The sequence below is a fragment of the Portunus trituberculatus genome, chromosome 50 (genome assembly GCF_017591435.1).
Source record: "Portunus trituberculatus isolate SZX2019 chromosome 50, ASM1759143v1, whole genome shotgun sequence".
In the NCBI taxonomy this organism is placed as follows: Eukaryota; Metazoa; Arthropoda; class Malacostraca; order Decapoda; family Portunidae; genus Portunus; species Portunus trituberculatus.
Genome location: NC_059304.1, coordinates 13,506,393 through 13,531,392, shown reverse-complemented (window position 1 = coordinate 13,531,392; position 25,000 = coordinate 13,506,393). Strand labels below are relative to the sequence as shown.

General features: G+C 41.1%; 3 protein-coding genes across 4 annotated transcripts in view; 2 read left to right on the top strand and 1 right to left on the bottom strand.

Annotated features, from left to right (window-relative positions):
• Positions 1 to 14,550, top strand: part of LOC123499663 (organic cation transporter protein-like) — a 33,484-nt gene extending 18,934 nt beyond the window's left edge. Inside the window, 9 exon segments of the mRNA XM_045248020.1 lie at positions 113 to 216; positions 533 to 687; positions 5,016 to 5,184; positions 7,264 to 7,411; positions 9,794 to 10,083; positions 10,587 to 10,666; positions 12,506 to 12,526; positions 12,529 to 12,689; positions 13,444 to 14,550. Coding sequence (XP_045103955.1) covers positions 113 to 216; positions 533 to 687; positions 5,016 to 5,184; positions 7,264 to 7,411; positions 9,794 to 10,083; positions 10,587 to 10,666; positions 12,506 to 12,526; positions 12,529 to 12,689; positions 13,444 to 13,584 — 1,269 coding nt within the window. The 3' untranslated portion in view covers positions 13,585 to 14,550.
• A 3,087-nt stretch (positions 14,551 to 17,637) lies between these two features.
• LOC123499889 (rhomboid-related protein 2-like) lies at positions 17,638 to 24,620 on the bottom strand. Its single transcript, XM_045248423.1, is given in 8 exon segments — positions 17,638 to 18,088; positions 18,391 to 18,504; positions 18,979 to 19,192; positions 19,402 to 19,547; positions 21,769 to 21,930; positions 22,440 to 22,573; positions 22,576 to 22,657; positions 24,543 to 24,620. Coding segments are annotated over 8 exon segments (1,125 nt in total). The 3' UTR covers positions 17,638 to 17,893.
• LOC123499664 (vicilin-like seed storage protein At2g18540) overlaps positions 19,077 to 25,000 on the top strand; it is a 17,815-nt gene continuing 11,891 nt past the window's right edge. The window contains exon 1 of one of the 2 annotated variants that reach the window (XM_045248021.1): positions 19,077 to 19,215. The gene's annotated coding sequence lies outside the window, so the exon portion shown is untranslated. The remainder of the gene's footprint in view (positions 19,216 to 25,000) is intronic. The other variant, XM_045248022.1, reaches the window with a different exon arrangement.

Below are 25,000 nucleotides of genomic sequence, written 5' to 3'. Positions count from 1 at the left end.
ATTTTTATCCATATTCCTATTTTTCTCCCTCTCCTCCTTTCCTCCTCCTCCTCCTCCTCCTCCTCCTCCTCCTCCTCCTCCTCCTCCTCCTCCTCCTCCTCCTTCTGCACAGTTCTCGTTGGTGTGTGACCGCCGCTGGATGATGGCCACCGTGCAGGCGTCCTACATGAGCGGCCTCCTCGTGGGCTCCCTCATCATGGGCCAGCTCTCAGACAGGTGAGGAACTCCTTACCTGTGTCACCAAACTCACTCACTCACCTCCTCACTCATCCTCACTAACAGCCTCTCATAGATCACCAGTCCTGTTGTTGTGTATATGTACCTTTTATTCCTTTGAGATCATCAGTCCTGTTGCTAAATGTATGTCCTTTTCATTCCTCTGTGTTCCTTTTTTTTTTTTTACCAACTGTCTTATCACTCATTCTTCCTTCTTCATCTTGTGGAATTGAACGTGAAGGTAAATTGTATTTGCTGGAAGGGAAACAGATTAAAGTGACGTTATTCTCTATCTCCCTTGTTTTGTTGCTGACAGGTTCGGGCGCAGGACCATGTGTGTGATGTGCGCCGGGGCGGTAGCTGTGGTGGGCATCAGCGCGGCTTTCGTCGAGACTTACATTCAGTTCCTGGCTCTGCGTTTCATCATCGCCGTGCTCTGTGCTGGACTCATGGTGATCAGCTTCGTCCTGGGTGAGTGGATATGATTAGATGATTTTATTTACATTAGGAAGGGTCTCTGGAGGTCGAAAGATTAATAGCAAAAATCTTCACTATTTTAATCCCCACGTAAGTTTGTGAAGCTGTATAAAATCACCAAATAATAAGCAGAATAAATATGAAAGCGCATTATAGCACAAAAGAGGTTAATTTAGGTTAGATTTGTTTTGCTGTCTTACGTCATGCTTCGTTAAGTTACTTTAGGTTAGGTTAGCTTACTAAAGGCTAGGTTAGTGTAAGTTACTTTAGGTTATTTTAGTCTGGGTCAGGTTAGGATACGTTACTATAAGTTGCTTAAGGTTAAGTTATGTTAAGGTTAGGTTTGGTTACGTTAAGTACAGCGAAACACAAATAATTAGCTACAAATGCCTTGAGAATAACAGAGAGAGAGAGAGAGAGAGAGAGAGAGAGAGAGAGAGAGAGAGAGAGAGAGAGAGAGAGCAGCAGTCAACCCTAACCTCAGTGGGCGCAGTTTGGGTGTGTATCTACTTTACGGAACCTTTGCATGTTGGTCGCCCTTAGCTCGCTTGCCATTAGTGACCCGCGGTGCCTTGAATCCCAATGATGTCCTGTAATTCCCAGAAGTCCTGACAACTCGCAGCTTGTTCACTGGGGCAGAGCTGCAGCCGCGTCTTCAAACTCTGACGTACATGTAAATGTGGGAGGGAAAGCGTATGACCAATTTAATAAACACGTGAGAAAACTACGAATCTCAACCATGTAGTTAACATGAAACGAAAGAAAAATAGGAAAAAAAAGCAAGGATGGGGTTTAAAGCATTGGTAAAACGTGTGATTATGTGTAAGAAGAGAAGAATTAAAGAGAAGCGTCGGGAAATTGAGGGTAAGGAGTGTGAAGGAAGGGAGTGGCGTCAGGAATTAAGGAAGACGATGTTGAGGTAGTGTGGCTGCCATTGGCTTTGAGAATGACGTAGTAAAACCAAGAAAAAAATTGAAGAGAAAGTCGGGAAGTTGATATTAAGCAGCGTGAAGGAAGGGAGTGGCGTCAGAAATTAAGGAAGGAATTCTTGAAGTAGTGTGGCGGCCATTGGCTTTGAGAATGATGTAGTAAAGCCAAGAACGAAGGAGTAAGTTGAGGCAAAACAAGGCTTAAAAGGGAAGAAACGAGGCTCATTACACATCATTAGCCACATTAGCACCACATGAAACACGCCAGGCCTACCGTGCTCCCCATCGTAGCTAGATAATTGTCACTGCCCATGTCTTAGCCCACCGCCCCTCTCTTTCTAATAAGCCGCGTCACAATGGCATGAAAATAAATTGTCTTGTTATGAGTTCCTAGACACGTAACTCTGGATTGGTCGTCTTTTGAGAGAGAGAGAGAGAGAGAGAGAGAGAGAGAGAGAGAGAGAGAGAGAGAGAGAGAAAGAAAGGAGGCGGGGGAGAGCATAACAAAAGAAAACAGCCTCCAGAAAGAACACCAGCAGACAAAGAGGATAAAATATAAATCATACAACAATATTTCTTTTCCTTTTGTCTCTTTTTTTTTTTTATCTCTCTCAGCGCAAGTATAACGTAACAAAACTACTCTCATAACTTGGAAGGCTAACTGAATCACAAGGCGAGGTACACAGTGTTACGGAGCGGCGTTAACAAGGTTTAGTGGGGATGTAGATTGTGGCACATGAGGAACAAAGAAGCAATCATCCAGTCTGGGAAATTGGTTCATAAGGTAGAGTTAAATGTAAGCCTCTGAAGGACCAATGGGATGAGAAATGAGACAGTGAAGTGAGGCCTAAACTCGGAATGTGTTCATTGAGGCAAATATATGCTGGGAGGGAGGATGAAAGGAAGGCCGAGGGAGGAGGACATGAACAGAGAGAGAGAGAGAGAGAGAGAGAGAGAGAGAGAGAGAGAGAGAGAGAGAGAGAGAGAGACGGAAGGATGTAGTTAGCAGGATGTTATAAGGGAACTGATTGATTGACTAAGCGACTGAGTGATTGACTGGCTGGTGGAGGGAAGGAAGTAGGGAAGGACTGGCAGACTGACTGAAAAAAAAGGTTGAAATATAGAGAAAATGACTGACTGAATGAAGGAGAGTAGTTTTAGATTAAAAAAAGAGGAAAAAGGGAAGAAATATCTGTTTGACCGAATGAAATAAGGAAGAAAGATAAAGAAGGAAAGAAAGAAGGAGCAAGTGTCTGACTTAAAGAAGGAAAGAATGTGGGAAGAGAAGAACGAAGAAATGACAGTTTGAGTGGGTGACTGAAACAAAGAAGAAAGATAGGAAGTAGAGAAGGAAGGATCGATGATTTGGATAGATATAAGGTCAGTTGGATTCCAAGGCACCGTGGCAAAAGGAGAGGCATTAGAGTGTACTGATAAACACGAGTTAATTAGTTACTTTAGTTAGTTTTATGGAGCAAAAATGTGCGTTTTCAGTAAAGTCAACGTTACATAATTCCTATTGGTCCAAATAAAGAAACATACTTTTACAAATATAAATCAAAATACTGTCACCTAAGTATTCTTTAAATTAATCTCTTCAGTACCAGAACGCATTTACATATTCGTTCTGCTTACTATTTGATGATTTTATACAGCTTTAGAAACACATGTTGGAATTAGAAAAGTGAAGACTCTGGTTATAATCTTCTGACCTCCATAGACCTTTCATAATGCAAATAATATCATCCAATCATACCCAAAAAATCAAGATAAAAATGCGTCTCAGTATTGTACTAAGATTAGGTGATGCAAAGTAACAAACAGTGAAGGCAAGAAGTGTGCGTCAGGCGGCTCGCACACCAACGCAACTGGTTGCTTGAAACCAGTTGCGTATGATAAATTGCATGCAACCAGTTGCATGCTTAGCCGCACACCAAAGCAACTATTCATTTATTAGTTGCATGCGAAATGTCAGACGACGAAGATGTATGTGTTCTTTGGTGGTGGCTTAAAAATAAGAAAAAGAAAAGAAAGTACTGGATCCATCCTCTCTTAGCAGATAAAAAGCATACTTGTTACCAACTGGCCAAAGAATTCGATGGAGACCCTGAGAAACTTCAAAATTTCTCCAGAATGAGTGAACCTGCCTTTCAACAACTCCTGGAACTAGTCGGCCCTCATATAAAGGTATCTGAAATGGACAGACAGATGACACGACAAGTGACAGATAGCACAGCGAGTGACAGACCGTCTTCTACCAAAGATCACACACAACTGGATCGCATGCAACCATTTTGGCAAGTTGCATGAGACTGCAGTTGCGTAGTTCCATGCAACTATAGTTTCATGCAACTCAGTGTGCGCGTTTCTTTGTATTTGCATTGAATGGTTACATGCAACTTAAGTTTCACGTTGCATGCAACTGGTTTCAAGCAACCAGTTGCGTTGGTGTGCGAGCCGCCTCAAGGGGAGCGTTGCCTCACTACCTCCTCCCCTTCAGTGTTCGTGCCTTTGCTGTTCTGTTGCCAGGAAAGTGAAGTGTGTGTGTGTGGCTCAGGTTGCCAAATTTCAGCTGCCAAGCCACGTGACCCTCCACTAGGTACAATACTGGCTTCTGATTTTCTCTCTTTAACCCCCTCAGTGCTGTGACGTGTTTCCTATTCATTCTGCTTACTGTTTGGTGATTTTATACAGCTTTAGAAACTTATGTGGGGATTAAAATAGTGAAAATTATAGCTTTTAATCTTCCGACGTCCATAGACCCATCCTAATGTAAATAAGATCGTCTAATCATACCCAAAACTCATGGTAAAAATGCGTACCAGTACTGAAGGAGTTAAGAACCAGGACGTCAGTATTATTTTTTTTCATTCTTCTCTTCTTTTTTTTCTTTGTATTCACGTATTGAGTGTGTGTGGAAATTGTAATAGTGGTCAGTAGAATAGAAACACCATTCATTAAAGACAACTCTCTCTCTCTCTCTCTCTCTCTCTCTCTCTCTCTCTCTCTCTCTCTCTCTCTCTCTCTCTCTCTCTCTCTCTCTCTCTCTCTCTCTCTCTCTCTCTCTCTCTCTCTCACTAAACGACATGCATCTCACTACACATATGTACGTACATTCTTCATACAAAATTTAGAATCGACCGCTGCCCTCCCCCCAAAATAAAAGGCTCCTATACCATCTTTAGAGTCTCCTTCCGAATGTATTTCTATGTAACATTTTTACGGACCAGAATCTCAGTGGACCTTTTTCTGTCTTTATTTTTTTATTATTATTTTTTATTTATTTATTTATTTTTATTTATTTATTTTTTTTTTATTTATTTATTTATTTATTTATTATTTTTTTTTTTTGCCCTTGGCCGATGTTCCCTCTTTGTGCCCTGCCTGGCGTAGTGATGGAGGTGGTGAAGCCCGAAGCCCGCACCATGACAGGGATGGTCTACGCTGCCTTCTTCGGTATGGGCATCACTCTACTGCCGGGCCTGGCTTACCTCATACGCAGCTGGAGGAAGCTTGAGTTTACCATCGGAATGCTATCAGCCGTGCTCATGTCCTACTACTGGTGAGAGAGAGAGAGAGAGAGAGAGAGAGAGAGAGAGAGAGAGAGAGGGGGAGGAGTGTGTGTGTGTGTGTGTGTGTGTGTGTGTGTGTGTGTGTGTGTGTGTGTGTGTGTGTGTGGCCGTTACATAAAAGGGAGTAACAATGAAGGGTCGGTTCCTATGATAGTGACCTATTCAACGTCTTTCCGCGTCTACTTCATGGGGTGTAAGAGAGTGAGAGAGAGTGTGTGTGTGTGTGTGTGTGTGTGTGTGTGTGTGTGTAATTCACCACGGTCGCCTGCTGGTCACCCATCCAGTCTTCCCCATTACGGAACAAGCTCAGAGCTCATAAACCGATCTTCGGGTAGGACTGAGACCACAACACACTCCACACACCGGGAAAGCGAGGCCACAACCCCTCGAGTTACATCCCGTACCTATTTACTGCTAGGTGAACAGGGGCCTCACATTAAGAAGCTTGCCCATTTGCTTCGCCGCGCCGGGACTCGAACCCGGCCCTCTCGATTGTGAGTCGAGCGTGCTAACCACTACACTACGCGGTGTGTGTGTGGGTGTGTGTGTGTGTGTGTGTGTGTGTGTGTGTGTGTGTGTGTGTGTGTGTGTGTGTGTGTGTGTGTGTAAAATAGAAATGATTATGAGAATTGCCCCAAAAATATATATAATTAAACCTTTAAACAACAAAATAAAAATAAGCACAGGTAACGTTTTTCCATGTGCATTTATTAATTAAGATTACACATTTCAAAAAGGCTGTTTATGAGTTTGTTTCATAAGTGGGTTTAGGAAAAGAAAAAGAAAAAGAAAACCTCCAACACTTTGCCTCATAAAAAGAAAAAAAAGGATTATAGCATCAGATTTTTTTTTCTTTTGCACAACGAGGACACTTGCACTGTTATACTTCATTTTTCTCCCTGGTTTCATTTTTTTCCCTTTTATTCCATCGTTGTATTTCTCCTCCACGTTGTTCATTTCCTTAGTTTTTTGTGACCTTTGTCATCTCTTTGTTTCCCTCTGTTCTATATTTTACCTGGTTGTTTTCTTTTAATAGCGGTAACGACGACTGATCCTTCATGCACATTGAAAAGAAATAAGCATTTTTTATTTTTCTCCATTAAATGATTTCCATTTGTTTTCCCTTTTCTCACTTTTCTCCTCTTGAGTGTCCTCTTCATATATCTGCTTTGTTTATTTTAATAGGGGTAACAACGACTGATCCTTCATGCATATTGGAAAGAAATAAGCATTTTTCTTTTTCTTTTCACACTTAAGCTCTTTGATTTCCATTTGCTTTCCCCTCTTGTCACTCTTCTCCTCTTGTGTGTCCTCTTTCTTCATCTGCTCTCATTTCCCATGCATTGATTTTCTCCTATCACCGTCTTTTCTCCTCCGGAACTTGCTTCACTACTTCCTTCTCCACGTCTGCTATACTCCTCCCTTCTGCCCATTATTCAGTTTTTTTTTTTTTTTTTCTTCTCTCCATCTCTCCCTTTTCTTCTTCATCTCTATCCTTCCTTTCATTTCTTATCATTTCTCTTCCTCAGCCACTGCTATTAATAATCTCTTCCAACTTTTCCTTCTTATTTTTCATTCTTTTTTCTCTTTTCTTTCTCTTTTTCGCTATTAACTTTTCCACCCTCATATTTAAGATTAACTTCTCTCCTCTTTCCTCTCTCTCTCTCTCTCTCTCTCTCTCTCTCTCTCTCTCTCTCTCTCTCTCTCTCTCTCTCTCTCTCTCTCTCTCTCTCTCTCTCTCTCTCTCTCTCTCTCTTCTGTGTTTGTTGCTCTCTCCTTTACCCCAAAATGTACACATAATGTAGTTCCTCCTCCTTTTCCTACTCTTTATTTCTTCTCTGTCCTCTCAAAAAGCCTACACTTTTGATATTATATTCATCTCCTGCATCACTCCTCTCCTCGTGTTTTTCCTCCTCATATTCTTTCATCTCTAACTCACTCCATAAACATGCACATATTTTAAAACCCTACCCTTCCCTCCTCGCCTCTCTTCTTCCTCCTTCCCACATAATTCGCCTCATTCCTTTCTACATCATCTTCTCCTGAGCTCTTTCTTTCATCTCTCGCAGGCTGTTACCGGAATCACCCCGCTGGTTAGTCTCGCAAAGACGCCACCAAGAGGCTCTCAAGATCCTGAAGGAGATAGCAAGGACTAACGGAAGGACGCTGCCCCCAGATGCGGAAGTCCTTAAGCTTATATCAAGAGTGCACGATTCGGTGAGTTCTTTAGAGGTAGTTCTCGAGGAAGCTTTGAAGTTTCAGTAGGGAATTTTATGAGTCATATGAGCGAGAGTGTTGAAATGGCTTCTTTTCGTGGTTATGAGAGAGAGAGAGAGAGAGAGAGAGAGAGAGAGAGAGAGAGAGAGAGAGAGAGAGAGAGAGAGAGAGAGAGAGAGAGAGAGAGAGAGAGAGAGTGTGTTTTTGTTTTGTTTGTACAGAGTACCTTTTCTTTTTCTCTTTTCTGTACATCAAATCCTCTCAGTTGCATTCCTCGTTGAAGTCTTTCATTAGTCTGCTTGATTTTTCTTTCTATTTGGTTCTTTTTTTCTTTTTGTCGTACTCTCCACAGTCCTTTTACGACAAAATGCCTTTACGTGAAATCTCGTGAAATCTCGTTTGTCTCTGTATGAGTCTTATTTTCTATATTCCTTTTATTCTTATTTACTTTAATGTTGTTTTTATACATATTTTTTGAACTATGCCTGTATATTTTTCTTCACCTGCATTTCTTTACACGAATATTGTTTAGCAGTGTTCCTCCACGTGTCATTTTCAGCGCACGAACTATTGCTTGTCCCGGCATTTATATAAATATAAAGTGCAATAAGAGTCCAGCTTTTATTTTTCATTTTTTTCCCTTGGTGTCTGGACTTTTCATATACAACTTTAGTTCTGTCCTACTTCAGCGTCTTCCTTCTGTGTCTTTTATGAGTGGTGTGCTCGCTCCTCTCTTTCACGGAACGGCCTGTGGACCACCCCGCCTCCACCCACCCTCCTTCTTTTTTCACTAAAATTTTTACTTATATATAACTTTTTATAGTCTAATTTCTCCTCCTCCTCCTCTTTTTCTTACTCCTACTCCTACTTCTATTCCTACTCTTCCTCTTCCTCTTCCTCTTCCTCTTCCTCTTCCTCTTCCTTTCCTCTTCCTCTTCCTCTTCCTCCTCCTCCTCCTCCTCCTCCTCCTCCTCCTCCTCCTCCTCCTCCTCCTCCTCCTCCTCCTCCTCCTCCTCCTACTACTACTACTACTACTACTACTACTACTGCTGCTGCTGCTGCTGCTGCTGCTACTACTACTACTACTACTACTACTACTACTACTATTATTATTATTACTATTCCTCCTCAACATTTTCCAAGATTTTCGCCACTTTTTTTGTTCTTTTTTTTCGTATCTCTTCGTACTCCTGCGCTGGTTTTCATTTTCATTCCAGTTTTTTTTTTTATTTTCCGAAAGGCTGAAAGGGAAATCATGTTGAGGTTCTTTTCACTCTTCTTCTCTGCCTGATGCTCACTTAAACCTTTTTCTCTCTCTTTTCTCTTTCCAATTTTGCTTATGCTTCGTTCTCTGACAGAAAAAAAAGAAGGGTAACGTATGGTCACTTGTACACATAACCTGTTGCACTCTTTGTCACTCTTTATCTCACTCTGTATCTCACTTTTTATGTCACTCTTTGGCTCACTCTGTATCTCACTCTTTGTCACTCTGTATCTCACTTTTTTTATGTCATTGTATATCACTTTATATTCTTACTCTGTATCTCACTCTTTATCTCACTATGTATCTCACTCTGTATCTCTTTATCTCACTCTTTATCCCATTCTGTATCTGACTCCTTATCACACTCTGTATCTCTCTTTATTTCTCTCTTTGTATCATTCACCTACCTTGTTGTTCTTTTCCTTTATGTCAGTCACCTCATGCGAATTTTATTTACTCGCATAAAGTTATAAAGGAAAAGTTCGAGAAAACTCAACTTCAAAAGCTCTTTTTTTTTCCTTCCCATTCTTTCAGAGGTGATAAGAAAACTTGGGAGCGTCTCACCCTTCATTATGTAGTGTGGCATATTTTTTTTTTTTTTTTTAGATTTATATTTTCATTTCTTTTTCTCAGTTTTTCATTGCCGTGACTGCCTTGGGTGTGAATGAACTCCGTGATTCTCTCTTGGTGTCCTTCCATAGATTGCTGTGGTGATGCCTATGACTGAGATGGCGATAATAATAATGATAATAATAATACTACTACTACTAATAATAATAATGATAATAATAATAGACAAATAGATCAATGATAAAAATAATAAAAATAGACAAATAGGTCAATGATAACAATGATAAGTGTAACCACAATAATGACGAGAGAGAGAGAGAGAGAGAGAGAGAGAGAGAGAGAGAGAGAGAGAGAGAGAGAGAGAGAGAGAGAGAGAGAGAGAGAGAGAGATAGTGTGTGTGTGTGTGTGTGTGTGTGTGTGTGTGTGTGTGTGTGTGTGTGTGTCTGACAGCGACAGTACAATTTAAGAATAGTCTTTATTCCCCTTGTATACCCTGGCACAAAATTTTCGCTACAATAAATTCACAATAACCTTGGTCTTATCCCAGCAGAAGGCGGAGGAAGCGAAGGCAGGAGGCACCGGAGGGAAAGGATCTCGTGTGTCTAGAATCCTAAAGGCGGTCACCTCCACCATAAATGATCAGGTGACGCTGGTTCGGACTCCCATCATGCGTCGCCGCTGCCTCATCTCCTTCTTCCTGTGGTTCGTGGCCGCCAGTGTGTACTACGGCCTCATCTTCTCCGGCGCTAACATCAAGGCCGATCCTTTCCTTATGATCTTCTCCTCCGGCGTGGTTGAGCTGCCTTCCGCCATTCTCTTCGTCTACCCTCTCGATAAGTAAGGTGTTTTTTTTTTTTAAGTGTTCACATCCTTTTTTTTCTTTCCTTTGTTTTCCTTTGTGTATTTTATATTCTTGTTTATTTTTTTTTATTATTTATTGTTTTTTTTTCACTTGTTTATTTTGTTCTTTTTATTAGTTTATCTTTTTTTTGAGATGTGATGAAATATTTTTTTCTTAAGGTTAAATTTATAAGGTGTTGTCTTTTCTTTTTATCCTCATTGTTTTTTTTTCACTTAAATTTTACTTACCACTTTTTTTATATAGTCTAAGTAATTTCTCCTCCTTCCTCCTCCTCTTCCTTTTCCTCCTTCTCTTTCTCCTCCTCATCTCTTCTTCAGTCAGGAATAAACTGAATGGACGAAAATGAGGGAAAGATGGAGAAGGACACATAAAAGGAGGAATAAGATTAAGAGGAGGAGAAGCAGCAGAAAGGCGACCACCACTCACATAACACCCCTGGTAATGCTGTCATGTCTTTCCTAACACCTCTTTCCTTCAGGTTCGGCCGGCGTCCTACCATGATAGGGCTCTTTTTGGCCTGCGGGACGTGCCTGCTGGTGATCCTGGCCGTACCCAGAGGTAAGGCGGGGGAAAGGGAAAGGGTGACGGTGTAGACTTGAGAGACAGAGTGATGTGCAAGTGAGGGATTCGTTGAGTTGCATGATGTTTGTCTGGCTGGCTGGTTTACTGGAGCCGAGTTGATGATTGGAACGGACTCAGTGGTCATGTTGTTAGTGCAGAGTCGAAAGGGAGCTTTAAAGGAAGATTAGATAAATTTATGGACAGGGATGATAGATGGTATTAGGTAGCTTTGCTCATACAGGGACTGCTTCGTGTAGATCTGACAGCTTCTTGCAGACTCCCTCTTTCTTATGTTCTTATGTTGTCTTATATGATTCTATTTTATTTCATCTTGTTTATTTAGAGAGCAAGTTAAGATCGGTAGTTTTAGTCGTAAAGGTTGAAAATATGTAGTTTTGAAAAGTCCATAGTTTCAAAAAGTGTGTAGTTATCAGGTGTGTAGTTTCACCAGTACCAGTGTGTAGTTAACCAGCTCAATCATTCATACCTTTCTCTGGTAAACTCTGGAACTCCCTGCCTGCTTCTGTATTTCCATCTTCTTACGACTTGACTTCTTTCTAGGGGAGGTTTCAAGACATATGACCATTTATTTTGGCTGACCTTTGACCTGCAAGGAGACTGGCAATTAAGGGGGCCTTTTTATTATTTTTTTGTTGCGCTTGGCCTGTTTTTCCTTATAAAAAAAAAAAAAAAAAAAAAGTCACGAGTCAACGTTCGTTCTCAGTGAATCGCACAGCACCATGAGCTCTTCAGGGACTTGGCTGGTTATTTTGGAGACAAAGTCTGTAGGACATAAAACCATGAACGAGTGGACTTAACAGAACGGTAAAGCATCACGTAAGCGCAGATTGTTTCCGCCGAATTGCCGCTATATCAGGGCGGTACAAGAGCAGAGAATGAGCGTGTGAGGTGAGGTGCGAATAGATGCAAGAGTGAGTAGGTTCTTAGTGCCGCACTGGTCCTGCCTGCTCTCCTCTCCAGCACGCCTCGAAGTAGGACGAGGAGGAAGGAAAACACAGGGGAAGAAAAATAGAAAGAGGAGAAGAAAGTGATACCAAAATAGGGAAAGAAACAAGAGGATGAAAGGAGAACAATTGCTGGTGAAAGAGAAGAGAAGAGGAGGCGGTGTAAGAGGAGGAGTGGAAAGAGGAGACACAAAGTAGGACAAGGAGGAAAGAAAAAGAGGAGACGAAAAATAGAAAGATGAGAAGAAAGTGATGCTAAAACAGGAAAGGGAACAAGAGGGGAAAGGAAAATAAACCCTGGTGAAAGAGAAGAGAAGAGGCAGTGTAAGAGGAGTGGAAGGAGACAACTAGCTCATTCATTATACTGTCTGGTATCAAGGCCAGATGTACATACATACGTACATACACTATGCTTATCCTTATCTCTTGTAACCTTCCTTTCGTCAGCATTCATAAACTAGACTCTTCTCTCCCAAAACCTATACAAATACAGTAGTTTATCTTCTAACCCCATATCCTTTCATATTTTTTTTGAGCGGAAGGGCAACAAAAAAAAAAAAAGGCCCACTTGATTGCCAGTTCCCTTAAAGAACAATAGAATTATCCAAAAGTCTGGAATTAATGTCTTGAAACCTCCCTCTTAAAAGAAGTTAAGTCGTAGGAAGATGGAAGTAGAGACAGGCAGGGAATTCTAGAGTTTACCAGAATATACCAGAGTTTAAATATAAGTGATTTCATTATGACTATACTCTGATACAGCACAAAACAAATAAGAAGCGTTTTAAATTTACTTCTATATAATAACGACCTTTTTTTTTAACACCATTACATTTACCTTATCTACAACCCTTATCGTTTTCCCCCCTGGCAGATATGATTTACGTGAACTTCTTCTGGTAAACCTCGGTAAGTTCTTCACGACGGCGGTGTTCCAGCTGCAGTACCTGTTCGTGGTGGAGCTGATGCCAACCAACGTGCGGAACATGGCGGTGGGCACGTGCTCCATGATCGCCCGCATCGGCTGTGTCATCACCCCCTACATCGTCACACTACTGGTTGGTTCTTGGCTGCTCTGGTCCCCTTCAATGGTGTTAATTGAGAGAGAGAGAGAGAGAGAGAGAGAGAGAGAGAGAGAGAGAGAGAGAGAGAGAGTAGGACGAGGGGGAAAGAAAATAGAGAGGAAGAAAAATAGAAAGACTTAAAGAAGCTGATATCAAAATAGGAAGAGAGAGAGAGAGAGAGAGAGAGAGAGAGAGAGAGAGAGAGAGAGATATTAGAGCTCAGCACGCCTCGAAGTAGGACGAGGAGAAAGAAAACAGGGGAAGAAAAATAGAAAGAGGGAAAAAAGTGATACCAAAACAGAGAGAGAGAGAGAGAGAGAGAGAGAGAGAGAGGAGAGAGAGAGAGAGAATTAGACCCCATGACTATTTATTTTGCAATGCTGTTGCTAATCTTACTTATATTTATTTTCATCACCATCATCATCATCAATCCTTTTATCACCCACGCATTTTGCAAATTTACGCCCGTATCCAGAAACGCCTTCCCTTCTCACTACGACAATTTTCTAAGGCCACAGAGACGACTAGCCGGATTTTTCAAGACAATTTCTCCTTTTAGTAAACTAGAAATCTTGACAATCTATCACCAGAACCATAAAAATACTCTTAAAAAACACGAAAATCTTCAAGTGGAGCCTTTGGAGAGCAGTGGTGGTGAGAGAGCAAAGCGTATCAAAATACTGGCCTTACCTTTAGAAATTCAATATGGACATCTAACTCACATACGTCTACTCCTTTTGCTTTGCAGGGTGACGTTCATTATGCGCTTCCTTCCACCCTGTTTGGCATCCTCTCAGTGACTGCTGGTCTGCTCACCTTGCTGCTGCCAGAGACCAACCACACACTCCTGCCAGCGACCGTGGAGGAGGTAGAAGACAAACCCAAGTAGAAGTGAACGCTGAGGAAAAAAAAAAGAGAAGGTTGCGAAGGTACAAAGCTTGTGTAGGATAAAGACAAAAGAAAACGTGGTGGATTAGGAATACCTGACGGAGGACGGTGGAAAGGGAATCAGGTGTGTTTTGCAGAGGTAGGTAAAGTAGAATGGTTTACCCTAGAGGTGTTGTAGTAGCACCGTACCTGCTGTAGAGGGAGGTGCTGTAAAAAGTCTAGCTGTCTTGGAATGTATTTGTTTTCCTTTTTTTTTTTTTAGCTGAGATGTAGTAGTTGTACGTAGTGTTATGGAGAATATATTGGTGATGCATGCAGTGGGTGATGTGGAGAAGATTTTTCTGCTTGCCTGGGTTTAGAATAAGGACGACGAGACTGGATGGGTATAGGTGTCTTTAAACATGCTCTGTAGTGTACGAACCCCTTCAGTACCGGGACGCATTTTTTACCATGAGTTTTTGGGTGTGATTAGACGAGTTTACTTTCATTAGCAAGGGTCTATGGAGGTCAGAAGATTAATGGCCAGAGTCTTTACTATTTTATACCCCCACACAATTTTTTGAAGATGTATAAAATCGCCAAATAGTAAGCAGAATGAATATGAAAACGCGTCATGGTGTTGTAGGAGTTAAAAGGATAAGGTTGCTTGAACTCTGGAAGGAAAAACACGGATGTAAGAAAGGGAAATGAACCAACCTCCTTAGCGTTAGACGAGATCCACGTACTGTACCAGATGTAAGACTGTCAGTAAGCATGATGTCATTGTTGCTGTTTTCCTTTTATTCTGTTTTTGTATCTACATATATAAATGATGACACTTTCCTGCGTAGTTTTAAAGGAAGATTACATAAAAAAACTTGTGAAATGATAAATACAGCTTATAAGTAAAGATTGTAATTAATATTGTTCCTTGCATTGCATGTGAAACTTCAGCAAATAAAAGACAGCTGAAACATTGTCCTCTTAATCTTTGATTCTTTTATTTTCTCTTTTTTATTAGTACTAGTTCAAGTGTTCCATTTAACTTAAAACAGTCTCCTCTTAATCTTTGACTCTACTTTGTTTTTCTCTGTTTCATGAGTAGTAGTTTAAGTGTTTTATTTAATTAAAGACATTGTCTTCTTAATCTTTGCCAGTAGTCACCTCCATTGAATACCAAGAGTAGTAGTAGTTGTAGTTGTTGTTGTTGTTGTTGTTGTTGTTGTTGTTGTTGTTGTTGTTGTTGTTGTTGTTGTTGTTGTTGTTGTTGTTGTTGCTGCTGCTGCTGCTGCTGCTGCTGTTGTTGCTTCTGGACTTTTTTTTTCTTCCTCTTTTTTCTCCCATGATCGTGGTTCATAACCCCGGTAATCAATTATTCTCGGGATAAAAATAGGAGTTCCCTTCTATTCGTGGATACGGGACGGAGTTAGAATTCGTTTGACCTTTAGCTTGCTTCAAGAGTTCTATTCAATTACCTGTTTTTTTTTTTCTCCTTTTTTTCTTTCATACTGGAGGTATATAAAAGACTGCTGTAATGCGAGTCAGAATAACATGAAAGACTTCCTAGAGTTCAGTGGCTTGTTCTAGTAGCAGTAGTAGTAGTAGTAGTAGTAGTAGTAGTAGTAGTAGTAGTAGTAGTAGTAGTAGTGATAATAGTAGTAAACAATATTGGAATCTTTCTACAATTTAATATGTTATTAGAAAGGGTGATGAACACACACACACACACACACACACACACACACACACACACACACACAGAGAGAGAGAGAGAGAGAGAGAGAGAGAGAGAGAGAGAGAGAGAGAGAGGAGACTTTCTTTGACTTGTTATACTGGTAAATTCTTCATCGCTTCCACTAAATCCCACGCCCTTTTTCCTCTTTCCTCCTTCTGTTAGTGGACAAATTAGTGTGTGTGTGGCGTGAAGTGGAGGAGCGGCGGTGGATCTAGCCTGTCATTGCTTGCTTCTATTGTTACCGTTATTGTTGCCGTTATCGTTGTTGTTATTATGTTACTTGTTGTGTAGATAGAAAGAGGAGGAGCAAGGAAATAGAAGAAATGGAGGAGGAGAAGGAGGAGGAAGAAGAGAAGAGGAGGAGGGAGTGGCAAAACTGTGGTGAAAGACATTGTTTAGCTTAGTGTCCCCTTTTACTGTTTGGTTTTCTATGTAAAATTTACGAGGCGTCAGAAGACGACAATATTTAGTTTAGTTTCGTTCTCCCTTCCATTTTGTGATGGGCAACAATGAACAGCGTTTCAAGTAAGACATGGAGGATTTTTAAGCATTGGTAAGCTGTGTGGAGGTGTGATGAAGGTTTGGTAAATGTGGCGTGTGTGTGTGTAAGGCTGTTTATTTCTGAATTTTCAAGTTTGTGTGTGAGTAATCTATCAGCATGACAACCATTGCTATTATTATTATTATTATTATTATCATTACTACTACTACTAGTACTTTTACCACCACCACCACTACTACTACTACTACTACTACTACTACTACTACTACTACTTTTAGTCTCTGCTTCTTATTTCCATGTGCCTGTGTGTTATGCCCTCTAAACATGGTCTCGTCCTCAACTTAACACACACACACACACACACACACTTTTTTCTTCTTTTTTATTCTTTTATTTAGTTTTTATGCAAAGTTTTTCGCTTTTGTACATCACGACACCTACAGGAACATGAAGTAGAAAGATCAGATTACATTGCAGCGAAAGCGAGACACAGCAATGCAAATTTAAACTACAAATTAATAGGTTACATGTCAGGTGTGATAATATTATACGTATATGTAGGTACATGTGTGTCTTATCATTGTAATATATTTGGTCATTGAGAGAGAGAGAGATGTCAATAAGGCAGTTTTTAGATAATGGCCTTTATTGTTCCTTATCTAGTTATTTTATTGTTATGTTTATGTATTTATTTATTTATTTTTTTTTTTTTTTTTTTTTATTATACCATGTGGGCTTTTTCACGGGAATTTCGGGGCTAAAGGGGATACTTTTTTTTGCGGGGTACCTCCTATCTCAAACCCCACCCGCTAGGAAACCGTTGCCCCGAGTGAGGAAGCCAACCTACACTCGGACCATGGACAGGATTCGAACCCGTGCGCTTGGAGGCCCCTCGGACTCCAAAGCACGTCTGGTTCCACTGTACCACGGCGTTAAAGTATGTCACTAATGTACGTATCTAATTCTATACAGGTATTTAAGTCAGTTATCCATCTGTTATCTATCTTTCTCTGTCCGTCTAACTATCTATCTATCTATCCTTCTATTTGACGGTCTATGTGTATATCTATAATGTCTGTCTCTTTGTCTCGTCTTGTCTCCATCATTCTATTTATCTATATCAATTTATCTATCTATCTATCTATCTATCTATCTATCTATCTATCTGTCCTACCTACCTACCTACCTCCCTACATACATATCTACCTATCTATCTATCTATCTATCTATTTATCTATCTATCTACCTACATATCAATTCTTCAACCTGTCTTTCCATGTAACCCTTCATCTATTACTTAAACTATCCCCTTTCTATAATGTTCTCATCTATCGCCTTCCCTCCTCGTCCACCCGTATCTATTCGAGGCTCTCTCCCTTCCTTTCCTTCTCTACATTCCTTCCTTAATGTCTCTAGTATAACACTGTCCGTCTATCAGTAGTAATATTTTGTACTCGAGGAATACTTTTTGTCATAGAGAAGAGACAGGAACGAATGTATGAAAGTAGAAAAAGAAAATCAGTATTCATCAGTTTAACTACGATAATGTTTAGACTCAAAGGCTCTAGAATTATTGTCATGGGAGAGTATGTGTGTATGTGTATGTATGTATGTGTGTATGTAATTATGCTACTGACAGATATCACAGACAGGACTAAGTAATTACACTATGATTTTTTGCTGATTAGATTCTTTGCTTTTTTCTCTCTCTCTCTTTTTTTTCTTCTTTTTGTACAAATCTGTGTATTTTTGTTGTGCTTTTTTGTGTTGTTGTTGTTGTTGGTAGTGGTGGTGGTGATGGTGGCGGTGGTGGTGGTTGGGGTGTTCAGTTTATCCTTTTGTGGTGTGTGTGTGTGTGTGTGTGTGTGTGTGTGTGTGTGTGTGTGTGTGTGTCCGTGCGCATGTACTATAATTATAATCTTATCACAACTATTAACTATGCTAATATTTTCTCTCTCTTAGTACAAATTATCTACGTATCACAACACACACACACACACACACACACACACACACACACACACACACACACACACACACACACACACACACACACACACACACACACACACAAAACCCCCCTCTTAAAATATCTCATCGCTCGCTTTGTGGAAAGTAATCAGGCAGAGTGGCATTGAGGATTATACCAGTGCCGATCAGGAGGAAGTAGAGGACCAGCGCCACCCACCAGCAGTACTTCTCCCACCGCCTCTTCTTCAGGTTCCTCAGTGTGTAGACCCCCACCAGCACCCCTGCCACGGCGCCTCCTAGATGAGCCAGGTGCCCAGTCTGTAGGGTAATACCAGAGAGAGAGAGAGAGAGAGAGAGAGAGATTAGTGTTAAGTTACGTGGATATATTAGTTGTTGTTGTTTTTTTCTACAGCGTTCGTAGAGAGTATAGTAGTAGTTGTTGTAGTAGTATTAGTAGTAGTAGTAGTAGTAGTAGTAGTAGTAGTAGTAGTAGTAGCAGCAGCAGGAGTAGCAGTAATAGTACATAAATTGATCACGATGAATATGCAAGTAATCACAAAATCTCTCTCTCTCTCTCTCTCTCTCTCTCTCTCTCTCTCTCTCTCTCTCTAGGAACGCACGTTGGAGGGCGTGGAACTGCCGTAGGTGTCCCAGAGAGCCATGGAGACGTCCCCGATGGAGAGGCCGAGACACACCACGAGCTGCAGCCAACGGAACTCCATCTCGGACCAGTTCTGCACGGTGAACGGGAAAGAGACTGTCAGCTGATGGACACGGCGCACTACAGGGAAAGGACACTATGAATGGTAGCAGATGGATGAAATTAACTCGTATGAAGAATAAGATGGACACGCTACATCGAGAAAATTGTGTTGTGTATATAAGACAGTGATGAATAGGAAAAAGTGAAAAGTGATGTTATGATTGATAAAATAAAAGAGTCAAATAGAAAAAGACAATAAAAGGAAGACAAATAAGGAGGAGAGAGAGAGAAAAAAAAAAAAAAAGAGAAAGCAAGAATATCCCCAATCATCTTCACGAATAGAGAGAAAAATTGTCAAAAGTAGAAACAAGAAAGAAGAAAAAAAAAAAAGAAACAGGAAAAAGGAGAAAGAACGGAGACAGAGAAAGAGACACAAATGACGAAAAAAAAAAAGAGAGAGAGCAAGAAAATCCCATTATCAACCACGAGTAGAAGGAGAACTAACCAACAATAGATTCCCCAAGTGAGCGTAAACGATGGCATACACTCCGCCTGATGCCCCGGCAAGGTAGGCCCGGGGCATGGCGAGGGACTGGGAGAGGGAGCCCGCCAGCACGCCAGACATGTAGATAAGCCCGACCCGCCACCAGCCGTGCACCAACTCCAGCAGCAGCCCCAGGACCGTCTGCATCACCAGGTTCATCGTCAGGTGCATGTAGCTGAAGGACGGAGGCAGTGCTTGGTAAGTGTTGTCTGTGTGTGTGTGTGTGTGTGTGTGTGTGTGTGTGTTTTTTTTTTTTTTTTTTTTTTGAGTGTTTTTCATTTTATTTTAGTGATCCTTTAAAGTTATCGTTTTCTACAAATCAACACCAGGAAAACTAAAGTTATATAGGGGGTAACTGACGTATTCTAGCGTTGAGCAGCTTACCCAGAGTGTATGAGGGCGTAGCTGACGTAGCGCCAGGCCTCGTATCGCCGGTAAGGGTTGTAGATCAGTTCACTGTAGAGCGGCGCCGGGCCAGTGGCGGTGATAGGCTTCCCCATGTCGTACACGTAGAATATGAAGACACCGATCTGAAAATTTTAAAATCCTTCGAAATAAAAAAACATTACAGGAAAAAAATAATTACAAGAAAACTAACAAGTCGTGTCACATACAAAAATTATGCGATGAAACAAATGATACCAGAAAAACAACAATACAAGCTTTTCTTCCTGGAAAAACTACAGCTCTATTATTGATGAATACATCACAGCACGTGCTCCCCTCCCCCAGTGACAGGCGGTGACCTCATGACAGCAGATAGCAGGGCGTGATTGAGATACAGTTTATGTTAGTTTTATTTTACATATTACGTGATAAGTGTAGCATGGAAACTGTCAAAGTATTAACAGAGAGAGAGATATTAATTATCATTTATCTACAACTTATCTATTACTGGGAAAAAAGTCTTGGCGAGGCAAGTTTAATTCTATAAAGGTATTGGCTTATTTTTTCTCAATAGCAAGAACAACTACTCATAGATAACTGCTTTAGGGGCAGACATAACTGGGTAGGACAGGATATGACAGGACAGAACGGGACAGAGGCTGGATAACAAGACAGTTTCTTATCTAATTGATGATCTCGATGTCACAACTCTCTCTCTCTCTCTCTCTCTCTCTCTCTCTCTCTCTCTCTCTCTCTCTCTCTCTCTCTCTCTCTCTCTCTCTCTGATATAAGTATGATAAGAGAGTACGATGAGGAGGCAAAAGGAGAGAAGAAAAGGTGTGTGGGATTGTGGCAGAGGAACACACTTGTGGCAAGCGTGGGCCACTCCTTGCACACACTGATGAAGGCAAATGGTGGTGCAAAATTGACATGATTTTGTCTCATTCATAACGCTGTGTGGAAGACTCAGATGCTCAAGGTTATAATTTAGCGGGTATTTAAACTGTTGGTGGCGCTGTCAAGGTGTGCAGCTGTCTTCAGGAATCATGATGAGATTCTTATAAATACCACACCTAAAAGAAATATTGAGCTCCCTAATAAGAAGAGAGAAAAGAAATAGTTGATGTGCATGGAAGTAATCTTAACTCGGTAGCTATTTATACTCAGTTAACCCCTCCTGTACTGGGACGCATTTATACCATAAATTTCAGGTGTGATTAGACGATTTTATTGACATTAGGAAGGGTCTATGGAGGTCAGAAATTTAATAGCCACAGTCTACACTATGTTAATCACCCACATAAGTTTCCGAAGCTACATAGAATCGCTAAATAGTAACCAGAATGAATATATAAACCAGTCATGGAACTTAAGGGGTTAATATAGCACTCTCTCTCTCTCTCTCTCTCTCTCTCTCTCTCTCTCTCTCTCTCTCTCTCTCTCTCTCATGGTAACCAGCACCAGAGCGTGAATGTCTCCATTACGTCAGCGCCCTACACTTCCTCTCTTTCATTACCACACTTGTCATTCATCCTCTCTCTCTCTCTCTCTCTCTCTCTCTCTCTCTCTCTCTCTCTCTCTCTCTGAAGATCACTAGACTTATGTACCTAAACAATTCCTGGTTCACTCATTCATATTGTGATGTTAGATTAAATTTTGAGAAGCACTGCACGAGTTTCTATTGAAGGCCATTGCAGGAAGGACGCTATTGAATTTCATGAGCAAGGGGAAAGGAAAGTAGATCGATTAATATAGTGTGTGTGTGTGTGTGTGTGTGTGTGTGTGTGTGTGTGTGTGTGTGTGTGTGTGTGTGTGTGTGTGTGTGTGAGATGTACTGTGTATCTATCATTATCTACATCTACATCATCAGTCATCATTCTCTCTCTCTCTCTCTCTCTCTCTCTCTCTCTCTCTCTCTCTCTCTCTCTCTCTCTCTCTCTCTCTCTCTCTCTCTCTCTCTCTTTACACCTGATTTGTATGGATATGAAAAGACTAGTATTGCAATGCGGTCAACAGTGAGATGAGTCCCGCTGATAAGCGGAAACTATAGAGCAGCAGGCAATGACGATCCGTGATGAGTGGCAATTGTGTGCGAGAGGAGGACCTGGCGTGAGAAGACGTGAGTGGGCGTTAATGAGCGTGAGTGAGCGTGAGTGAGTGCGAGTGGGCGTGAGTGTCAAGAAGAAAAAAAAAGAGGGACAAGTGGTATGGTTGAGAGAGAGAGAGAGAGAGAGAGAGAGAGAGAGAGAGAGAGAATAAAGGAAGAAAAACTCAAATGAAATCACAAAACCACAACCACAAGAACAATGAAAGAAAAACGACATCCAAAAAATCATCACCACCACCACGACAATTTGGCCTCACCTCCACCAGCGCCGCCGTCACCATGAAGAGTGCGGGCGGGCAGCACTTGTACTCCTGCAGGTAGCTCCTCTTCTCCACTGTGCGTTCCCCACGAGGTACCACGCTCAAGGCTGCGCGGTTGAATGCCAGGCGCGCCCGCGATTCCATTGCCGATGCTTCTGCCTTGAAAGTGGGAAGAAAATTGAGACATATTGAAATGATAGAAAAACCACGAGGATTTTGAAATAAGGAAGTGATGGTAAGAGGAGAACGTATCAGGAGAGAAAGATATTGAATAAATAGAAAAAAACACGAGGACTTTTAAATAGGGAAGGGATTGGAAGAGGAGAACGTATCAGGAGAGAAAGAGACATTGAATAGATAGAGAGAGACATTAGGATTTTGATACAACGAAGAAATGGTAACAAGAGAACGTATCAGGAAAGAGACATTGAATAAATAGAAAAACGAATGAAGAATTTTGATACAAGGAAGGTATGGGAACAAGAGAACGTATCAGGAAAGAGAATTTAAATAGAGGAACACGAGAATTTTGATACAAGAAAATTATAGGAAAAAGAGAACGTATCAGGAAAGAAACATTAAATAGAGAAACACGATTGAAGCATTTTGATACAAGGAAATTATAGTAAAAAGACAACAGATTAGAGAAGAACACCACAACAACTTACAAAGGCCATGAACTCCTCGAAATTAAGATAGCCATCCTGATTAAGGTCGGCCTTACGTAGCAGCTGTGTGACCAGTCCGTTGGGGAGAGAGTCTGCATCCCTGGTCTGCATGAGGCGTTCCTTGACCACCACCAAGGCACGGCACGGCTCTTGTCCGCATACTGCTTGCTCCAAAACTCATCCGCAACTCTCAAATGTCTGGCCGCGATGGGAGGCAGCTGGACGGTGGAGACACAGAGAGAGCGAGTGAGAAAAATTGGATTGGCGGAGATTGCGTGTTGTAAAGATGATGAGGAGAGAGAGAGAGAGAGAGAGAGAGTATTTAGTGTGGGAATTCACAGGTTTTTGCACATTCTTACTTCTCTTCGTGCATTTGTATTTGATGTCTTTGGTGATGAACGTGGAACAAAAAGGTGTCAAGGCGTGAGTGATAGAGTGAACTGTGTGGTTTGCAGAAGATTCGTAAAATAACAATGTAAGATACGTCATTTTTTTACGAGTAGAAGCGATAGAAGAAGTACAACCATTGAGAAAATAAATATACAACTGAAAAAAAAATAACACCAAAATACAGAAAAACAATTTATGGAACACTAATGAATAACGAATGGACTTACACATTCCACAAAAATAGTAATCAGTAAACAGAAAACAAGACGGAAGAAGAAAAAAAAAAAGCAAGGACATAAAAATGCAACTGAACATACTAAACTAAACTTACAAACCCACAAATGGCTACTAAGTAAAACACAGTCACTATAATCACTATAATCAACATTCACTTCCCACAAAACCACTAATGAATGAAGGAACCGAAAAGAATTAACCCCTTCAGTACCAGGACGCGTTTTCATATTCATTCTGGTTAATTCGTTTTTTGTCATCCTTTCTTGTATCGCCAGACAAATTCTCCTTACAAGCGGTGAATGTTAACCGAATAAATAACCTTGGCACTGAGAAAACTTAACCTCTTCAGTGCCACGACGTGTTTTCATACTGTTATTTAATCTGCTTACTGTTTGGCTATTTTATACAGCTTCAGAAACCCACATGGGGATTGAGATAGTGAAGACTCTGGCCAGTAATGTTCTGACCTCCATAGACAGTTATAATGTAAATAAAATGGTCTAATCGTACTCAAACTTATGGTTAAAATAGTGTCCCAGTACTGAATAAGTTAACGAGAGACATAGTAACGATAAATAGGTGTGCAGCAGGTGTGGCCCAGTGTGCTAGTGAATGCGAAGGTGTGAAAACATAGGTGTGTACTGTACAATGCTTCTCTAATATTGCAATCATGTTAATCCCCCTTCAGTACCATTACGCATTTTCACTTTCATTCTGCTTACTATTTGGTGATTTTATAAAGGCTTGAGAAACTTTTGTGGGGTGAATGAAATAGTGAAAACTGTGGCCATTAATCTTTTGACCTCCATAGACCCTTCCTAATGTCAATAAAATCAACCAATCACACCCAAAATCTCGTGGTACAAAATGCGTTTCAGTACTGAAGGAGTTAAGGTGGCAGGCAGTACGATATGTTTTCCTCTCACTCACATCTCCGGGCCTGCCAGACTTGACTTCCATTGAGCGACTCGCGTCATCGTTTATTATTTCAGTGTACCTTCCAAATTTAGAGTCACTATTTCGGTCTCACTGTCTGTTCTCCTTCGTTTCTCTTCTTCCTTTCCTCCACCTCTGCTTGATGTGTGGTTATTTTCTATGTCCTTATTCCTTTTGTCATCATGATTTATTACGGTTTATCTCACTTAACACCTTTTTTTCGGTTTATTAATATTCTTGTCTCATTTGTTATCTGCGAAGTGGTGATGGTAGTAGTGATGGTGGTGGTGGTGGTGGCTGCGTCTGGTGAGCGTCCCTTCCTCTCGCCCAGCCGTTAATTGTCTTCTGGTGGTTCGCTTTATCGAATGTTTTCACCAGCGCCAACCACCTGGAAGAGAGTGTGTCAAGCGCGCCGCTCTCTCTCTCACACACACACACACACACACACACACACACACACACATACGGAAGTAGACCCATGCACAGCTATCGCACCTACGCACACACAGACCTGCATACTCACCCACACTTGTTTCACACCTGTTTACACACCTGCCGTCGTATGAGGCGCGAAGCTGGCGTAGTTCCTCTGAGAGCCATAAACTCCCACTCACGCATTACTCATCGACGTATTATTTATATCCTCTTGTACACTTTTTTTTTCTGTGTCACGGCTTTGATTTTCCTTTTGTCTTCTTCCTGCTGTTTGTTGATGTGGTGTGCGTGATTTCCTTGTTCTTTTTTCCTGAGTGTTATGTTTTCTTTCCTTCGTTTGATTTGCGTGAGATTTTTTTTTTCTTTTGAGAGTATTTGCTTCCTTTATTTCGTTTCCTTTGGTTTGAGGGATTTACGTGATTTCCGTGAGTGGAAATTGTATTATAATTCCCTCGTCCTCTTTTCTCAGCCGTCCGTCCGTTCGTGTGTAAGTGTTCGTGTTTATTTTGTAACTTCTCGTCTCCGTCGGTGCAAGATCCACCTGAAAAATTGAGCACACTCAC